This window comes from Xyrauchen texanus, chromosome 15 (genome assembly GCF_025860055.1).
Source record: "Xyrauchen texanus isolate HMW12.3.18 chromosome 15, RBS_HiC_50CHRs, whole genome shotgun sequence".
Taxonomy (NCBI): domain Eukaryota; kingdom Metazoa; phylum Chordata; class Actinopteri; order Cypriniformes; family Catostomidae; genus Xyrauchen; species Xyrauchen texanus.
In genome coordinates this window covers 39349973-39366383 of record NC_068290.1, presented here as the reverse complement: position 1 = coordinate 39366383, position 16411 = coordinate 39349973, and the positions used below count along the sequence as shown (strand labels likewise).

At 37.7% G+C, this 16411-nt stretch overlaps 2 protein-coding genes across 2 annotated transcripts in view; both read left to right on the top strand.

The window, feature by feature from the left end:
* The first annotated feature begins 1211 nt into the window (after positions 1-1211).
* On the top strand, positions 1212-6949 carry LOC127655551 (RRP15-like protein). The gene is made up of 5 exons (XM_052143441.1): positions 1212-1280; positions 1811-2094; positions 2235-2332; positions 2576-2756; positions 5690-6949. The coding sequence occupies exons 1-5, from the start codon at positions 1232-1234 to the stop codon at positions 5852-5854; spliced, it is 777 nt and encodes a 258-aa protein (XP_051999401.1). The 5' UTR covers positions 1212-1231; the 3' UTR covers positions 5855-6949.
* Positions 6950-12029: 5080 nt separating this feature from the next.
* Positions 12030-16411, top strand: part of LOC127655540 (transforming growth factor beta-2 proprotein-like) — a 57860-nt gene continuing 53478 nt past the window's right edge. The window contains exon 1 of the mRNA XM_052143427.1: positions 12030-13241. Coding sequence (XP_051999387.1) covers positions 12875-13241 — 367 coding nt within the window. The 5' untranslated portion in view covers positions 12030-12874. The remainder of the gene's footprint in view (positions 13242-16411) is intronic.

Sequence of the window (16411 nt, the reverse complement as noted above, 5' to 3'; positions counted from 1 at the left end):
TGTCCTTTGTCTTTGAAGACTGAAGTGTACACCTTTGTATGAAATCTTCAGTTCTTTGGCAATTTGGACACAAAACACAAAGACAATGTTAAGCTTCATTTAATGAACCAAATAGCTTTGAACTGTGTTTGATATAATGATAAGTGATTTTCTAGTACCAAATTAGAAATTTAGCATGATTACTCAAGGATAAGTTGTTGGAGTGATGGCTGCTGGAAATGGGGCCTGTCTAGATTTGATCAAAAATGACTTTTTTAAATAGTGATGGTGTTTTTTACATCAGTAATGTCCTGACTATACTTTGTGATCAGTTGAATGACACTTTGGTGAATTAAAGTAATTTCCTTACGAAACAGCAAAATCTGAACATTATTCCATACTTTTGGCCACCTGTGTGTGTGTGTGATTTTATTTAATGGACAATGATTACAACCAAATATAGTTCTGTTTAATTATGGGAAAATACCATACAAAAAAAAAAAAAAATACAAAAAAAAGAAATGGGCTAAAGGAAACCCAAATATTTTGATATTTAAAACAGAAATGGAAAATTATGTTGAGTTACTTCTTGGATTTTTAAATCACATTAGGACTCTATGTGACACTTTTACGCTATTTATGTGATTATCGCATACCTGTTATAATTTGTTCTGTTGTTGGTTTCTCTCACTCACTCACTCACTCACTCACTCACACACACACTCTCTCTCTCTCTGTCTCTCTCTCTCTCTCTCTCTCTCTCTCTCTCTCTCTCTCTCTCTCTCTCTCAATTTGACATTGCTTTCTCTCTCTCTCTTGTGCTTGTTTTGATATTGCATTATGTAAAATTTATCGTGATTACTCCATTTAAAAAACAAAAACTTAGAAAATCCAGGACGGGTAGCAATAGTTCAAATGACACGTCCACTGCGTAGAGTCGATTCCGTGCTCGATTCACAAGGACTCGGAATCAAAAGAATCCGAGTCCCCCAGCCGGATGCAGTCTTTTGTTCATCCCAACCAAGGCTTCCTCGTCTTGTCCCATCTATACTTCTTAGAGTTCTTTTTTGTTTTTTTGCCTTCCCGACTTTGGCTTGCTCATTAAGGGATTTAACGCACTCAAAAAACTATTTTTAAAGCTGCTTTGGAACAAACTGTTATTATGAAATACGGAATTAAATCGATGCGGAACCTTTCTTTAGTGCCTCTACTTTCATACGGACTTATATGTTGCACGTAAATATCAGTAAAGATGGCGACGCTCTTCGATAAGCCACATGTCACTGTTGAAGATGAAAGTGGTGAGAAATTTCACTGTGAAATTATGTTTTAATAGACACAGCATGTCATTTTAAAGTATATGTGTTACTGATGGTTAATCAAATGGCTTTTAATCGTGCTCAGTTACTGGCGTAGCTGCCAGAATAGAAATGTAGATAAAAAAAAATTATAAACTTGAATTACACTAATTGTTTCAGTATGGCAGTAAACTCTACAATATCGCAGCACTACAGCTCAATGGCTGATTGAAGATAAATATATGTTTGTGTTAAAATTTTTATTGTCTTGCCACGTTGTAAGTACACACCATATTTGCAAGTGTCTGTAATTTTGTACCAATTTATTCTTTATGTATGCCAACTAGTTGATATTCTTAAGATTTTGGTATTAGAAACGCAGCTGAAAAAGTGTAGTTTTATGTCCATGTATGTTAGCTGTGAGGCCTCCTACATGCTTTATTTTTAAAAAAAAGACAGTGATGCCATAACTGTATAGATAAATGTGTGCTACAAATAGTTACTTGGATAAGTTATTATTTATGGATGTTTAGAGGAAGACTGTGGAGATTCTGATGATGGTGTTGGGGAACATGAGGAGAGCGGAGCTGGAAGTGATCAGGAGGGATCAGATGAGGACAGCGATGGAGTGAAGGAAGAAGAGCAGAATGGAGAAGCAGAGGAAAACACCAATCCTAATGCAGGATGGGCTGAAGCCATGGCAAAAATCCTGGGGAAGAAGATACCAGAAAGCAAACCCAGCATCCTTCTAAAGAACAAAGAACTGGACAAGATCAAAGACAACAAGAAGAAAGAGCGTCTTGAAGAAAAGAAACGGGTAGAGTATAGTTTGGCTACCTGATCAATTTGACATTGCTTTTGTCTGGAACTTACAATATTAAACTCACAAGAGGCCTTGAAAGGCCAACCACTAGATACATGTGACATTGCACATTTTAAGATGATCTTGTTTGACAGACTGATAAGAAGCGAGTGTGGGAGAATATGTGCCGGGAGAAGCCTGATGTGGTTCGAGACAAAGACCATGAGAGGAATCTACAGAGAATTGCCACCAGGTGAAACATAATTTAGACTATTAGTCATTTGTGTGCTTCTCTATGGGGGGAGTAAAGTTAAAGCCTTATAGATAGGTAGATGGATGGATGTAGCTTGAAATCTCTAAGAAAAATGATCAGAAATGTGAAATGGAAGTCTATGGGATTTGGCTATTTGGACATCCGATATGGGAGAACCACAATCCACCTGTGTTTTAATTCATTATTTGTTTTTCATCTGGACTTTCTTGTTGTTCTGTTTAGGGGTGTAGTGCAGTTGTTCAACGCGGTAAAGAAACATCAGAAGAGTGTGGATCAGATGATGAAGGATGTTGGCGGTTCAGAGAGAAAGAAATCCAAAATTTTGTCTTCAGTGTCTAAGAAAGACTTTATTGATGTTCTGCGAGGAGCAGACTCGCCTGCCATCAAGAAAGAGAAAAAAGCGGTATGGTTACTCGGCTTTTTACCATGATCTCCCTCTTCCTTTTCATTTGGCAACTTTCTTGCTTTCTGTCAACATGAAGTCAAAACCTGACCCTGTTTATGTTCCTACTACATGTTCTCTTGGTCTTATAAAGTTCAGCACCTGTATGGTGCAATATAAAACAGAACACATTGAACTTAATAACATAATGCAATGCACTTGACATAACCTTCTGTTTCCAGTTTGATAAAGTAATATCAGCCGAAATTTTTAACATTTTTTTTTTTTTTTTATACTTTATTTTTTATAGTTTCAACACATATATACAAAAATTATAATTAACAAAACAAACAAACCAAAAAAAAATAAAAATCTGGATTACCTTAACATTACAGTTTAGTGAAAGAGATACATCAACTTCAGACCTCTTCTTGCCGTTGAGATGTAAATACAGTCCATTTTCCCCAGTTATTTGCGCATTGATCCTCTTGAACTCTTATCTTATGAGTCAACCATTCCATTACACTTATTTCAGACACTAGTTTCAGCCATTCATCTCGTGTTGGTGGGTCCGGCTTATACCATCTTTTCGTAATGGCCTTTTTTACATGCAGCTAGCAAAATTTTAAACAGGTATCGGTCTTCTCTTGACACAATGTTTCCTTTCATATTACCAAAATACAGCACTGAACATGACTTAGGTATATCATAACCCAAGATTTCAACAATAACCAAGTGGACATCCTCCCAAAACTGTGTAATAACAGGGCAGAGCCAAAAGACATGCGAATGGTTTACATTTACCGCTCCACACTGTCTCCAACATGGTTGTGGTATTGACAAAAATGTGCTCTTAATTTTAGGAGTAATGAAAAATCGTATTACATTTTTCCAAACGGAATTCCCTCCATATACGTGACGAAGTGGTAGATTGTTGTGTATTCCATATATGTAACCAGTCTTCTTCAGATATATTCATACCTAGCTCTTTTTCCCACTTCTGCTTAACATATGACGTTGTATTTCCCTTCCTCTCCCTCAGTTGCTGGTATAATGTAGATATTATTCTGTACTTCCTTGAGTTGTATATTCCTATTATAGTTCTAATTATACCGTTTTTCTCCAGATTTATTTTTGGTTTTACTTCCTTCATATAAAAATCCCTTAATTGTAAGTACCTGAAATGATCCTGATTGTATAATGTAAAGTTTTGTTTCATCTCTTCAAAACTCATAAAATTCCCGTCCTTCGTTACTATACACAGTGCTGTTATTCCATTCAGTATCCATTGTTGAAATCTCTGGTCAAGAGTATTCGGGGTGAAGTGTCTGTCATAAGCTATCCATCTAAGTAGAGGGAGATCTGCCTCTAATTTATATTTTCGTACTATGCTGAACCACAATTTTAATGAGAACTGGGTGATAGCATCTATCTGTTTAAATAAATCCTTAGCTTCCCCTTCATCCCCAATAAGACTTTGAATTTCCCTCCCTTGTACATACTGCTCTAGGTTTTTCCATTTAGCCTCGTAATCCTTAGCACACCAGCAAACTAAAGGTCTAAGTTGTGCTGCATAAAAATATTCCTTAAGATTTGGGAGTGCCATACCTCCTTCATGTTTTCCAAGCTGTAAAGTTTCATATTTGATTCTTGGCCTTTGACCATTCCATATGAACCTAGAGATAACTTTATCCCACGTTCTAAATTGATTCTCCGGTATCTCAATAGGGAGTGATTGGAAGAGGTAGAGGAGTCGAGGGAGAATGCTCATTTTTATAGTCTCTATCCGGGAACTAAAGTCCAGAGAAAGGACATTCCACCTCTCTACATCATTTCTAATGGATTTATCCACTTTAACATAGTTGGTCTCATATAGATCGTCCATTCCTCTTGTTAAGGTAACCTCAAGGTATTTCATTGTAGTTGCATTCCAATTGAGATTGTATTTTTGTTGTATATTTTTGGATGGTAGATAGTTCAATGTTAAGACCTGTGTTTTGGCAAAGTTTAACTTATAACCTGAATAGAAACCGAAATTTTTTTAACATTTTTATTGCTCAGACTGACAAATATCAAGACATTTTGCACATAATTTGATTATTTTAATTTCTAAATTGACATGCAACTAGGGATGTGACAGCAGTGCACAGTTTACAAAGTTTATGAAATAATGCCTATTTTAAGGTATAGTGTGTACTGCACAGTATTCAATAAGTAGTAAGCTTCTAGCGATATAGTATTATTCTGAACCTACTGTAGCTACTCTCACTTTTTGTTCAGAGTGCACTGTCAACCGTGTTTTTCATTATACTATGAAATATACTTTTTGTTAATTGTGTCGATTATGCTACAAATTCAACTCCTATTTGCAATGCAATTTCTGAGTGAAGCGGAATAATGTAGGGCTTCCTTTAGGATTCAATTGGATCATAAAAATTATGCAATAATATTATTGGTTAAATTAATTATTTCTCTTTCCACATTGCCTGTGCCTTTTTGTTTAATCACTTTTGAAAATCAAATAAAGATTGGGCATGTAAAAACGCTACATAAAAGCTATAAAATATTTATTATTTGACTTTATAATTCAGAAATAAACTGAGTAGATCTGCACACTGTTAAACTATTCAATTTTATTGATTTAAAAACTACAGCAATGCCATTATTCTGAAAAATAAGTGGTATTTTTTTATAAAATGTGATCTGATAAGATTCAGAGTTTCTTGTGCCACTTCACATTTTCTTTCCACCATAAAACCAGATCCTTTTCTGTTGGTTTTTGCATGACTTCCAACAAGAACTGACTACCATTAGAATAGAATTAAAAAATAATCAAAATATAATATATAATTGCCACACTTGGCTTTGCTGGAAAGCTCACAAGGACTCACAATGTCTATAGCAGTGTGCAATATATGTGACTTATTTCTTTGTTTGCTGGTTGATTTCTGCAGACTGTACAGGTGAAGGTGGAGAATCCAGCCTGGAGTGTGCTGAGAGATGACTTCATGATGGGTGCATCCATGAAGGACTGGGATAAAGAGAGTGATGAAGAGGCAGGAGGAGGAGGAGGAGGAGACCAGGTGCCTGATGAGGACTGCATCAATGAATCAGACTGATCGCTTGTTTGCATCATCCAGCTCATACACGCAGACTGTGCCGAGAACTGAGACTCTATATGACCCAGAGATCCCTGTGGCTGGATCATTTGGCTGACTGTGGAATTGAGAAAGACAATGTTTTGTGATGTTGCTTTGAACTGGACATTATGAGCATCATCTGTCCATGTGTCCTGGTAAAGCAGGATCTGTATTGAAAAATGCTGCAATGTAAAACTGTGTTCCATTTCTGAAAATAGTCATTTACACATTGTGTTTTGCATAATAAATCATTTCTGTATCATGATATTTTTTTTTATCAGACGGGTTTCATAGCGATACATTATGTTGCTGTTAAGCTGTATAGAGGATTTTGAGAATAGCTGTTTTCTTCATAATTTTATGAATTAGCTGGATATTTCATAAATACAGTTTGACTGTGAATTATTTTCCCTATATGAAATGTTTGTAGCCATGCATTTTTTGCCTTGAATTGGTCATATACGTTTAGTTGGTTCTCTGCTGATTTTGCTTCTGAAGCCAGTGGCAACCTAACACAGTGCCAAAATAGTTTATCATACTAAACTCAACAAATGACCTGAAAATGAAATGTATTAATATTACAATGAACTTCAGAGGCCCAAAAATATGCAATGTTAGTGACATAGACCGAATGGGAAAAATTAGTTCTTTTTTTTGTCTCTTGTATTTTGATGGTTTCATACTCTCTGCAAAGTGCTCAAAACATTACAAGTGTATTTACATCCAATCTTGCACATCCACAAATCCACAACTTGTATAGGCATGTAAATGCCTTAAATTGAATAAACAAAAAGTTTGTTTATTGGGGTAAGTTCAAATGGTTGAAGCAACAACCAATCAACGGGTAGATTTTTGCCCATTACTCAAATTTATCTCTGCATGTATCATCTTTAGTGGTCTCAGTGAGCACGTTTACATGCACATCAATACATTAACTTGGTCATTCTTACAATTCGGCATTTACAAGTATCTATGTTCATTATTAAAGGAACAAATCATACTTGTCAATCAAAATGACTAAAATAATTCAGATGTCCATCCAGGTAAAGGAGTGTTTTGCGTTCAATAAAAATTAAGCTCGATCTGCAGTTTTTGTGGCATAATTTTGACCCATCCCTCCTTTTTTCTTTTTCATATCCCTTTTTTCCCAATTTGAAAAGCCCAATTCCCACTACTTGGTAGGTGCCTGTGGTGGCACAGGACAAGTCCCAGTTGCCTCCGCTTCTGAGACCGTCAATCTGCACATCGTATCACGTGGAGGCTCATGCTAATCTTCGCAATCCATGCACAACTTACCACGTGTCCCACTGAGAACAAGAACCACTAATCGCGATCACGAACACATTACCCCATGTGACTCTACCATTCCTAGCAACTGGGCTAATTTGGTTGCTAAGGAGACCTGGCTGGAATTACTCTGCACATCTGGGATTCAAACTCGCGACTCCAGGGGTGGTAGTCAGCGTCAATACTCGCTGAGCTACCCAGGCCCCTCATCCCTCCTTTTCTAAGTTACAGTGTGACACAATTAAAACTCTAGTATTATTTGAGCAGTAAAGTTGTTTAAATCATCTATTTACGTTCATTTGAGTTTTAGGGTTTGTTGACATTATCAACATGGAACAAGTTGTAAAATTGGCTATAACTACACTTAAAAGGTTAGTAAGACATTTGTATACACTAAAATCATGTTAAAACATTTTTTTTTTTTGCATCTTGTGGCTAAACTTCTGTAACTGAGTATTTTAACATTTACGGATTGGCCCCAATGACTTCCAATGTGCCTCACAGTTCTCCACCATCAGTGTTAAAATGACACATTTGTCACACATGAATACATGTTAGTGGGAGAATATTATACAAAACTCTTAATTGTATGAGGGGGAGGAGTATAGGAATCGCATTTATTTTTATCAAAGATATTTGAGGTGCAGCACTGGGGACATGAGGAAAATGATTTAATATGTAACGTTTTAAGAACGTTAGTTTATGGTTACAAAAAAGAAACGAGACCGTTTGGAATTGGTTCCCAGTAAATAACAAAACGGTAACCATCCGCTAACAGGGGAACGTTGAGTGGTTGCTGGGTTACTGAGGGTGAATTTACCCCGATATGGGAAAGCTGTTTAAGGCGTTTGACCTTCTCGTTGTCGGCTAATTAAATATAATCGGTGCAAGAACGTGAATGTAAACACACTCATTGTCGTGTTGTGTGGCCACTGTATGTATGCTCTTTACAGGAGTTCGACTGTCCTAGTGCTGTTATTGAGTTGAGCACAGGGTGGCGCTGCTGTCAAAGTAGTGTAATTATCCACAGGTCGGTTAACATCTGAACTGTATGGAGAAGCTCGTTCTATAAATGGTACATGAACACCCAGTGCATTTGTACCATCATGATACGAGCAGGCCATATGGTGCATTAGGATTGTATGTCATTATGACATAATGGGCAATTTCAACATAGGTGCAGGGCAGACCTCTGCATACCGGCGTTGGCAGGTTGCCAAGAGTTGTCACAGTTGGCCTTTGACCTTTAAAGGTGCAGCTGATTCTAGACTTTCTATCTCTCTCATTCGAGCTCTGTGTACACACCCAGTTGAGATATTTACCCAGCGTCTCAGAGGGTACAACACTTCATTTTGGCCGACGTAAAATGCTCATTTGTCACGGCAACACTGAGACCTGCCACTCAGGAATGCCCGCCCTCTCCAGGTCATGTTGACACACCACACTAGAACAGGTCAAGCTCGCTGTCTCCTCTATATCTCATTGTTTCACAGCTGTCCAGTGATCAGGTGGACCATTTACAAAGTTTTCTCGACACTCAGTGTAATTTGGTTTATTCCTGTACATCCTTAACCTTACCTTTTCATACACACACAAGTCATATGTTGTCTGAATTATGAGACGTGGTGGATATGTTATGCTTAATAAATCCTGTTTAGCATGAAATAAACAAATTATAAATGTTTAGTGAGGGTTCAACTTGGTATCTTTTAAACTTGTCACTTACTCTTCATGATTTAAATAAAGTATATATATATACAAATATTTTATAAATGGTGGCTAAAGATATTTATATTTATATTTTATAATAAGGCTAAATGGTGTGATGGGGGTAAAAATTGAAGCAAATTATATATATATAAAAAACATGTTTTTATAGAAATCTGATTGATTTAATGTAATTTGAAAATATTATTTTTAAACTACATTTTTGTGGTTTATTTTTTTTATGATTTCATATGTGTGTGTGTGTGTGTGTGTGTGTGTGCGTGTGTGTGTATGTGTGTGTGATTGATCTAGGGTTAAAGGAAGATCTATTAATATTAAAATTATTAAATGTTTTAATAATTTACAGATAACATAATTTACATATATATTATTTATTTATGTTTATAACATGTAATATATTTTAAACCATATTTATAAAATGTTCTAATTTAATATATTAAAAATAATTTATGTATTTTTATGTAAAATTGCATATACTCCTTATGAAAAATGCTTACACATGAAATAATATTATGAATAAAATGTATTTTTAATTTTAAATAAGCATATTTAAGCTTGCAAAACACTTAATATCAGATTTTTGTGCACCTCATTAAATACTGTAAACACAGTATTCGATGGTACTATATTTTATGGAATGCATCTGTCTGTGTTGGTTTTGATTTAATGATAACATCTGGTTTACAGCAGTGGACAGGGCTGCCGGTGGGGTTCTGAGGGCCTGTCTTTCTGATAGATTACTGGAGTGTGGTTCAGGTACAAAAGGCTTTGGCAAATTATTTTTTAAGGAGAAGCTCAAGAGATGGAGTAAATCAGGCAGGTGCAGTGAGGGAGATGGAGGGAGAACATGTTCCACACAAAGACTCCAGAGCTGTGGGGTGGAATATGATTCGTCCCAATGATCAACTGACTTAACAACCTTCCAACAAGGGTTACCGGCTAGATTTTTATGCACTGATGTAACAGCTGGGCCTGCTTTCTTCTTCCTTATCAGCTGCCCGTGTCATAACAGTAGTAATATCATAAGCTACTATGTGTAATTTATGTATTTGCTGTATTTTAAATCAAATGAAATAGCTTGTACAGATTGAATGGGTGGTCTTTTACTGTAAAGTAATGCTGCTCTGTCTCATTTAATTGTATTTAGAGCATATATATATATAAATACAGAAAAGTCAACATTTTCATCATGGAGGATCCCACATGAACATAGTGAGATATGATGTTTTTTCTAGCTTTTTAACGGTGCAATCTGTTGAGGATGTCACCACATCAAGCACATATTTTAGGTTAAAGTTTTTTCAGCATTGGGCTATGTAACAAAATGTTGTAGTTATAGCTCATATTAACTCATATTAATTATATGATATTTGACTATTTTTCTAAATAATGTTATACATTGAGTTGCCATATTTCTTCGTTAAAAAAACGAGTCTCCCATTACACAGTGATCTGAGAAATAACTTGTGTTCATCTAAAAAAGGCCCACTGGGGTTTAATTGTATTTTCTTCCAAAACAGTAAATAGCAACAAAATATACCACATCACTTCCCGAAACACCTGTTTGTCATTATGCACAGCAAAATGTTCCTGATCCATGAAGTCATCATGTACAATGACTAAAATGTAATTTTAAGCTAGTTTGATCCCACACTGAATCACTTTTAAAATGTTACAGATTCATATAGCTAATGAGAATCCATGACATTATCACATTCATTTTGAGTTTAATACTTATTTGTCATTTTAAGGTTTGTTCAGAGTGATTAAATGTAGTTTCTTTTTGTGCTGTAAGGGATAGTATTTGGAGGGGGCAAGCCCCCAAATAAAATGCATTGTTTATCTTCAGTTGGAAGGAAAATTTTGTAATGAAAAATGTGTAGGCTCATATTGACTGATCCAATCACAACGGAGATTAGTTTGTTGATATAATACTTGTTATGAAATGCCAAATGTGATTGAAACTAAAATGAAATGGTGCACCCTTTTCTTAAATTAACATTCTGAATAAGTGATACTGCTGTGGGCGAGAAATAGATAAATATCTCAGTCTAGCTAAGTTACTGTTATTATCCTCCCTGCCCAGTAGGTGGCTATATGCATGAAGAATGCGAATCGGCAAAAACAAAGAAGAAGAATGTGAAAGTGAAAGTGGAGATTTGTAGTTTAAAAAAAAGGACTTAAATATTGATTTGTTTCTAAACCGCACCTATCATATCACTTCTAAATACATGGATTAAACAACTGGAGTTGTGTGGATTACTGTGAAGGTCCAAAAAGCACATAAAGGAAACATAAAAGTTCTGGTCACCATTCACTTACATTGTAAGGACCTACAGGGCTGAGATATTCTTCTAAAAATCTTAGTTTGTGTTCTACAGAAGAAAGAAAGTCATACACATCTGGGATGGCATGAGGGTGAGTAAATGATGAGAGAATATTCATTTTTGGTTGAACTATCTCTTTAAGAGTTTATTTAATGTGTTACTCAAAAAAACAAAACAAAAAAACATCTTGCTGTATCAAAAGTATCTACACAAGTTGACAAATGTTGCCTTATAACTATTGCCCATATCTCTACACCAAGGGCGTTGCCAGGGAATTACTTTTGGGTGGGCTTCAATAAAAAAAGATGTGCCAATTTGTTTTTGTTTTTGTACCAAATGTTCCTTAACAACTGAAAGGTGGTGCGTGCAAACAGTTCTTTCACACTTTCATAAATTAGAATTTCTGCAGTTTTAAACTTTTTTATTAATATATATTTGATGTAAAAAATTATCTCTAATTTTGTGGATGGGCCTTGGTCTAATTTGGGTGGGCCCAGGCCCACCCCAGCCCACCGCTTAAAGGCGTTTTACACTTTTACCCCAGTTTAAAAGCCCCCCGGGGCTTAAAGGCCCATGTCACCTTCGACCTTTGAAAATGTGTAGGTCAGTGTTTTTGGGATCAGAGTTGTAATAGAACTATAACTCCAATCAGTCAGTGGATGTTTGTGGAATCTTTCTCAAGCCCATTTTGTGGTTTAGTTTATTAATTAAGTGTTTAGTTACGCTTCTAAAACCCTCCAGCCTTTTGTTTTGACTTTCTTTTGGGAGGGTTCAAGCCTAATTTAGGGAGGTCAGTTCTGTGTGGCAGTACCCAGTGGGCGCTAGGACCTGACCGCAGCGCTGCAGTGAAATGACACGCTGAGATGTTTACACTAAAGTGCTCGGTAAACCTTCGCGCTGACGAATCCCCCGGTCCCACCGTAATGACCACAACCACGTGGTGAAGTCAGTCCTATATAAATCTCTCTCTTCTTCAACCGGCTGCCTTCAGATGTTTGTGTATGTTGGCAGAGGGAGCGTTGTTTTCCACCAGCAGGAATGGAGGAGTGCGTAAACTGAAGGGGAAAACACTTTTGCCTTCTGCTACATAAGTTTATCACATCATCCAGTTCTCTTTCTGGTTGTTGAGGCGCATATGCGTTAGGACGCGTCAGATCAGTAACGTTTCCTTTTCTTCAGCATCTGCTGGTGCCAAACGCGCAAGGCGATGCGCTGTGCAGAGTGAGCGGAGGCTTTCCCCCGGACCTTCTCGTCTTCAAGCAAGTGAAAGGCGGTTTGAAGAGAGTTTGCGGCGCTCGGATGCGGCGGAGGTGCGCACAAAAACCCCGCAGGCGACGCTTCTGTGCTTTTTAGAACCTCAATCTTTTCTTAGGGCATTTAGTATGGCTATTATAGTGTCCCGTGATTTTGTGTTGATGAATGTGCATCCACAATGAAGTGATTTGGAATGAAGATCTTATTTGTTCTCCCTCACATAACGAATCTGACTGATCATTGCATGTACAGTAAAAAGAGACGTTTGCCATTGATGATAGCGCGCGCAAGAGCGCAAAGAGTCGAGTTGAGCTTCGCCAGCGAGTCAGTCTCCAGCTATTTTATTGAGATGATTGGGTTTCTGCTTAACTGAAGTCATTAAATAGCGTTTTAAAAGTCGCCTATGGTAGAAAAACAAACGCACAAAATGAACTTCGTCTTGAGTCTTCTCCTGACCTTGGATTTAGCCACGGTGGCCGTCAGTCTATCCACATGCAGCACTCTAGACATGGATCAGTTCAAGAAGAAACGGATCGAGGCCATCCGTGGTCAGATCCTCAGTAAGCTCAAGTTGAGCAGTCCTCCGGAGATCTATCCGGAGCCTGAGGAGGTGTCCCGGGACATCATCGCCATCTATAACAGCACACGGGACCTGCTGCAGGAGAAAGCCAACGAGCGAGCGGCCACCTGCGAGAGGCAGCGCAGCGAGGAGGAGTACTACGCCAAAGAAGTGCACAAAATAGACATGCAGCCCTTCTACCCTGCCGAAAGTGAGTACTTCTTTTCTGTTTGAGATGCTTCTGGGGTTGGTAGTGTAGTGGTTAAAGGTCTGGACCGGTAACCCAAAGGTTGTAGGTTTGAACTTCCACAAGGTTCGATCCATCATCACCTCAGGATGAACCTGAACCTGGAATAAGTGCAGTAAACTGTACTTTTCCAAGCTACTCGTAAAGTCAAATGTAGTTAGCTACACTACAAGTTTCTAGAAAAGCAACATTGAAGCTATTTAAAGATGAAAATATATTTAGATGTATAACAATTGAATGAAAATATTTAGGCCTATTTATTTCATTAAAGGTGCTGTAAGGGATTGCTTTTAATGGAATGGTATGTAGAAAATGTTACTAGTCAAAATATTACTGAAATAAGTGTCCGGAGATATCTCACTGTCTCTATGACAGCTCAAGACATTATAAACAAAGCCGGGACGCGGTCTTTGATAGTTTATGTCAATCATTTTGCTCGTTCTCATAGTGTTGTAGTTGAAGCGGATCTTCAGATTCATAACAGTTGTCAGTTGAGGGAGCAATCTTGATACTGTTGTGTTTGACAACCTTGGGAACACTAATGCTGATTTTCTGTTCAGTGTTGGTCTCAATGGTATCTCTGATACAGGGGCGGATTGTCCGTAGGGAGAACCAGGGCTTTTCCTGGTGGGCCGGCCACGAAATGGGGCAGAAGGGGCAGCGATAAGCTGAAATGGGCTGCAAAACTGCACAATGATATGCAGAAAAGGACAGCCCCCAATACCCCCCCCCCCCACCTGCTCCGCCCCGCTGCGAAGCCCCGCCGGGTACGTCGAAAATACTCGTCCCCTTGGTGCTCCTAGCACAGAGATTGAATGCGTGGCTTTCACTTCCCAACCCCTCACACTGGCTGGCCCGGACCATCCGACTCGGTTAGGCAATTCAGTTTGCCAGGTCCCCACCCCCCTTAGCGGGCGTCCGCTTTACCGCAGTGCACGGCGAACATGCCCAATCCCTGCGCGCGGAGATCGCTACTCTTCTACTCAAAGACGCGATAGAGCCTGTCCTTCCAACCGAAATGAAGAAGGGTTTCTACAGCCCTTACTTCGTTATACCCAAGAAAGGCGGCGGCCAATATTAACCCCCCCCCCCCCCCCATAACTAGAGGTAACTACTTTAGTTATGGCATGATATATCGCCAAGGCTGATAAATCGGTCGATATTCCTAATTTTGTAATTATAAGCATTATTTCCCATTTGGCAGATTGGTTTCTCAAGTCACGACAGTGCTGAGAATTGCCTGCTTGCATGTGATGGAGCATTCTGAGGCATGTAAAAGACTAATTTGCAACACAGTCTCATATAAATGGTCCCGCAAATCAGAGACGTGACGCTTATGAGCTCATGTCCCGTGTCCAAAATCTTCTACTGTCACAGTATGTACTGTATTTGAGGAAGGACGCACTTCTCGGCTGGTTAATAAAAATATTCTTTAGGTGTGTATGCAAGTAGTAATAGATTTTGGACATACTTCATCCCGGGATGTGGGTATTGTCCGTGACACGAATATATGACTTATTTACAACAAGCACGAAAATAATCTACTCTGGTTTTGTTAAACAAGCACAAGGAACAACATTCTTGGTATATACATCACGTACAGTTGAAAAGAGCCGCACGACTCACTATTCACCGCCATTTCTTTAAATCCAATGAACGTGACTTCACCTAAGCTCCCGAGGCATTATGGGATAATAAAGTGTCCAATTGATCCGCACTTCAGAATGTTGCCAGTAATAGTATGTCAGTCGGGTATTTCTAGCTTACTGTTTTACGAATACTGAGTATACTCCGTTGGCATACAATTTTTTTTGCCATACTATATAGTGTGGAAGTATGGATATTCGAACGTGGCAAGGATGTTTAAAGTAATTGGGTGTTTCATTCTCTCTCTCTTCTCAACACTTTCCTGTAACTGTTGACTGTCTTGTCTTATGATACAAAGGCAGATATCAATAAAACCCTAATCATATATCGTCTGAAATATGCGGATATCTTGTTTACACAGATTTAATTCACAAAGCTAACAAAACTTGAGCAAATCCAGCATTTTCTTCATGTGGAGCACTCATATATCTTCCTCTGAAGTCTAGATCAAAACTTTGTTTTTCTGATTCACAAATGTTGGTCAGACATGACGGTCAGTCCGTGACAGTCCAAGCAGGCGAACCGAGCAGAGTCATCACGAGAGCAATAGAGCAACTTCAAAGTTAAAGCACTTCACATGCGCTATAAGTAAATGTCATATTTGCTATGCACTGTATGTACAATTTGTTTGATTCAGTGTTTTCGTGAGAAAATCTGTTGCTAATGCGCACATGTTATGTTTATTTTTACAAAGTTAAAGTGTTGTGTGAAAGTTTGAGTAAATAGAATGCTAAATAAAAGTTAACAATATAAGTACAAACTATAAGTTTACTACATATTAAATTGTGTAATAATGTATATCAGCATTATATTGGTCTATCTTTAGGCCAATGTAATTCCGATTTAATACACAGTTTAATATTACCCTGGTCTCTGGATATCAGCATCGGCCAATGAAAAACCCTATATGTCGTCCTCCAAACTACACCCCATATTATGGGCCCTAGTGCAAAACACTCAATGGGCCCATAACATACAAGAATGAACTTAAAATGCATAAAATTGTGACACTGTAATTTTTGTATTTACTCAGTATTGATACTATGCTGTGTATCATACCAAGTCGGTCCTTCTTTGACCAAAAATGTAGCAAAAATGCATCGGATAATTTTATTTATTGTTTGAAATCAATCATTTTGATAGTTTAATGTTTTAAGAATAACATGTAAGGCTAAACACACTGTTTTATGCAGAATTAAGGACTTTTTAGAATTTGAAGAATTGGCCACCATGAATGAGATGCATAGTGTATGAGATAGCAAATAAAAATTAGCTCGAGATCTCACTCACTGAGAACTTTATTAGGAACTTTATTGTCCAAATGAAGTGCCTGATGTGTGCCTGATGTGTTCTTCTGCTGTTTTTCTTGCTCATCTGCCTCAAGGTTTGACATGTTGTTCATTCTGAGAAGCTATCACTACAATTGTACAGAGTGGTTATCTGAGTTACTGTAGACTTTCTGTCAGTTCAAACCAGTCTGGCCATTC

Bases quoted from the DNA above. Each gene is read 5' to 3' on its own strand.
- LOC127655551 (XM_052143441.1), top strand. From the start codon at position 1,232: ATGGCGACGCTCTTCGATAAGCCACATGTCACTGTTGAAGATGAAAGT. The intron at 2,095-2,234 runs GTAGAGTATAGT...CTTGTTTGACAG, and splicing joins GTCTTGAAGAAAAGAAACGG to ACTGATAAGAAGCGAGTGTG. The intron at 2,333-2,575 runs GTGAAACATAAT...TGTTCTGTTTAG, and splicing joins CTACAGAGAATTGCCACCAG to GGGTGTAGTGCAGTTGTTCA.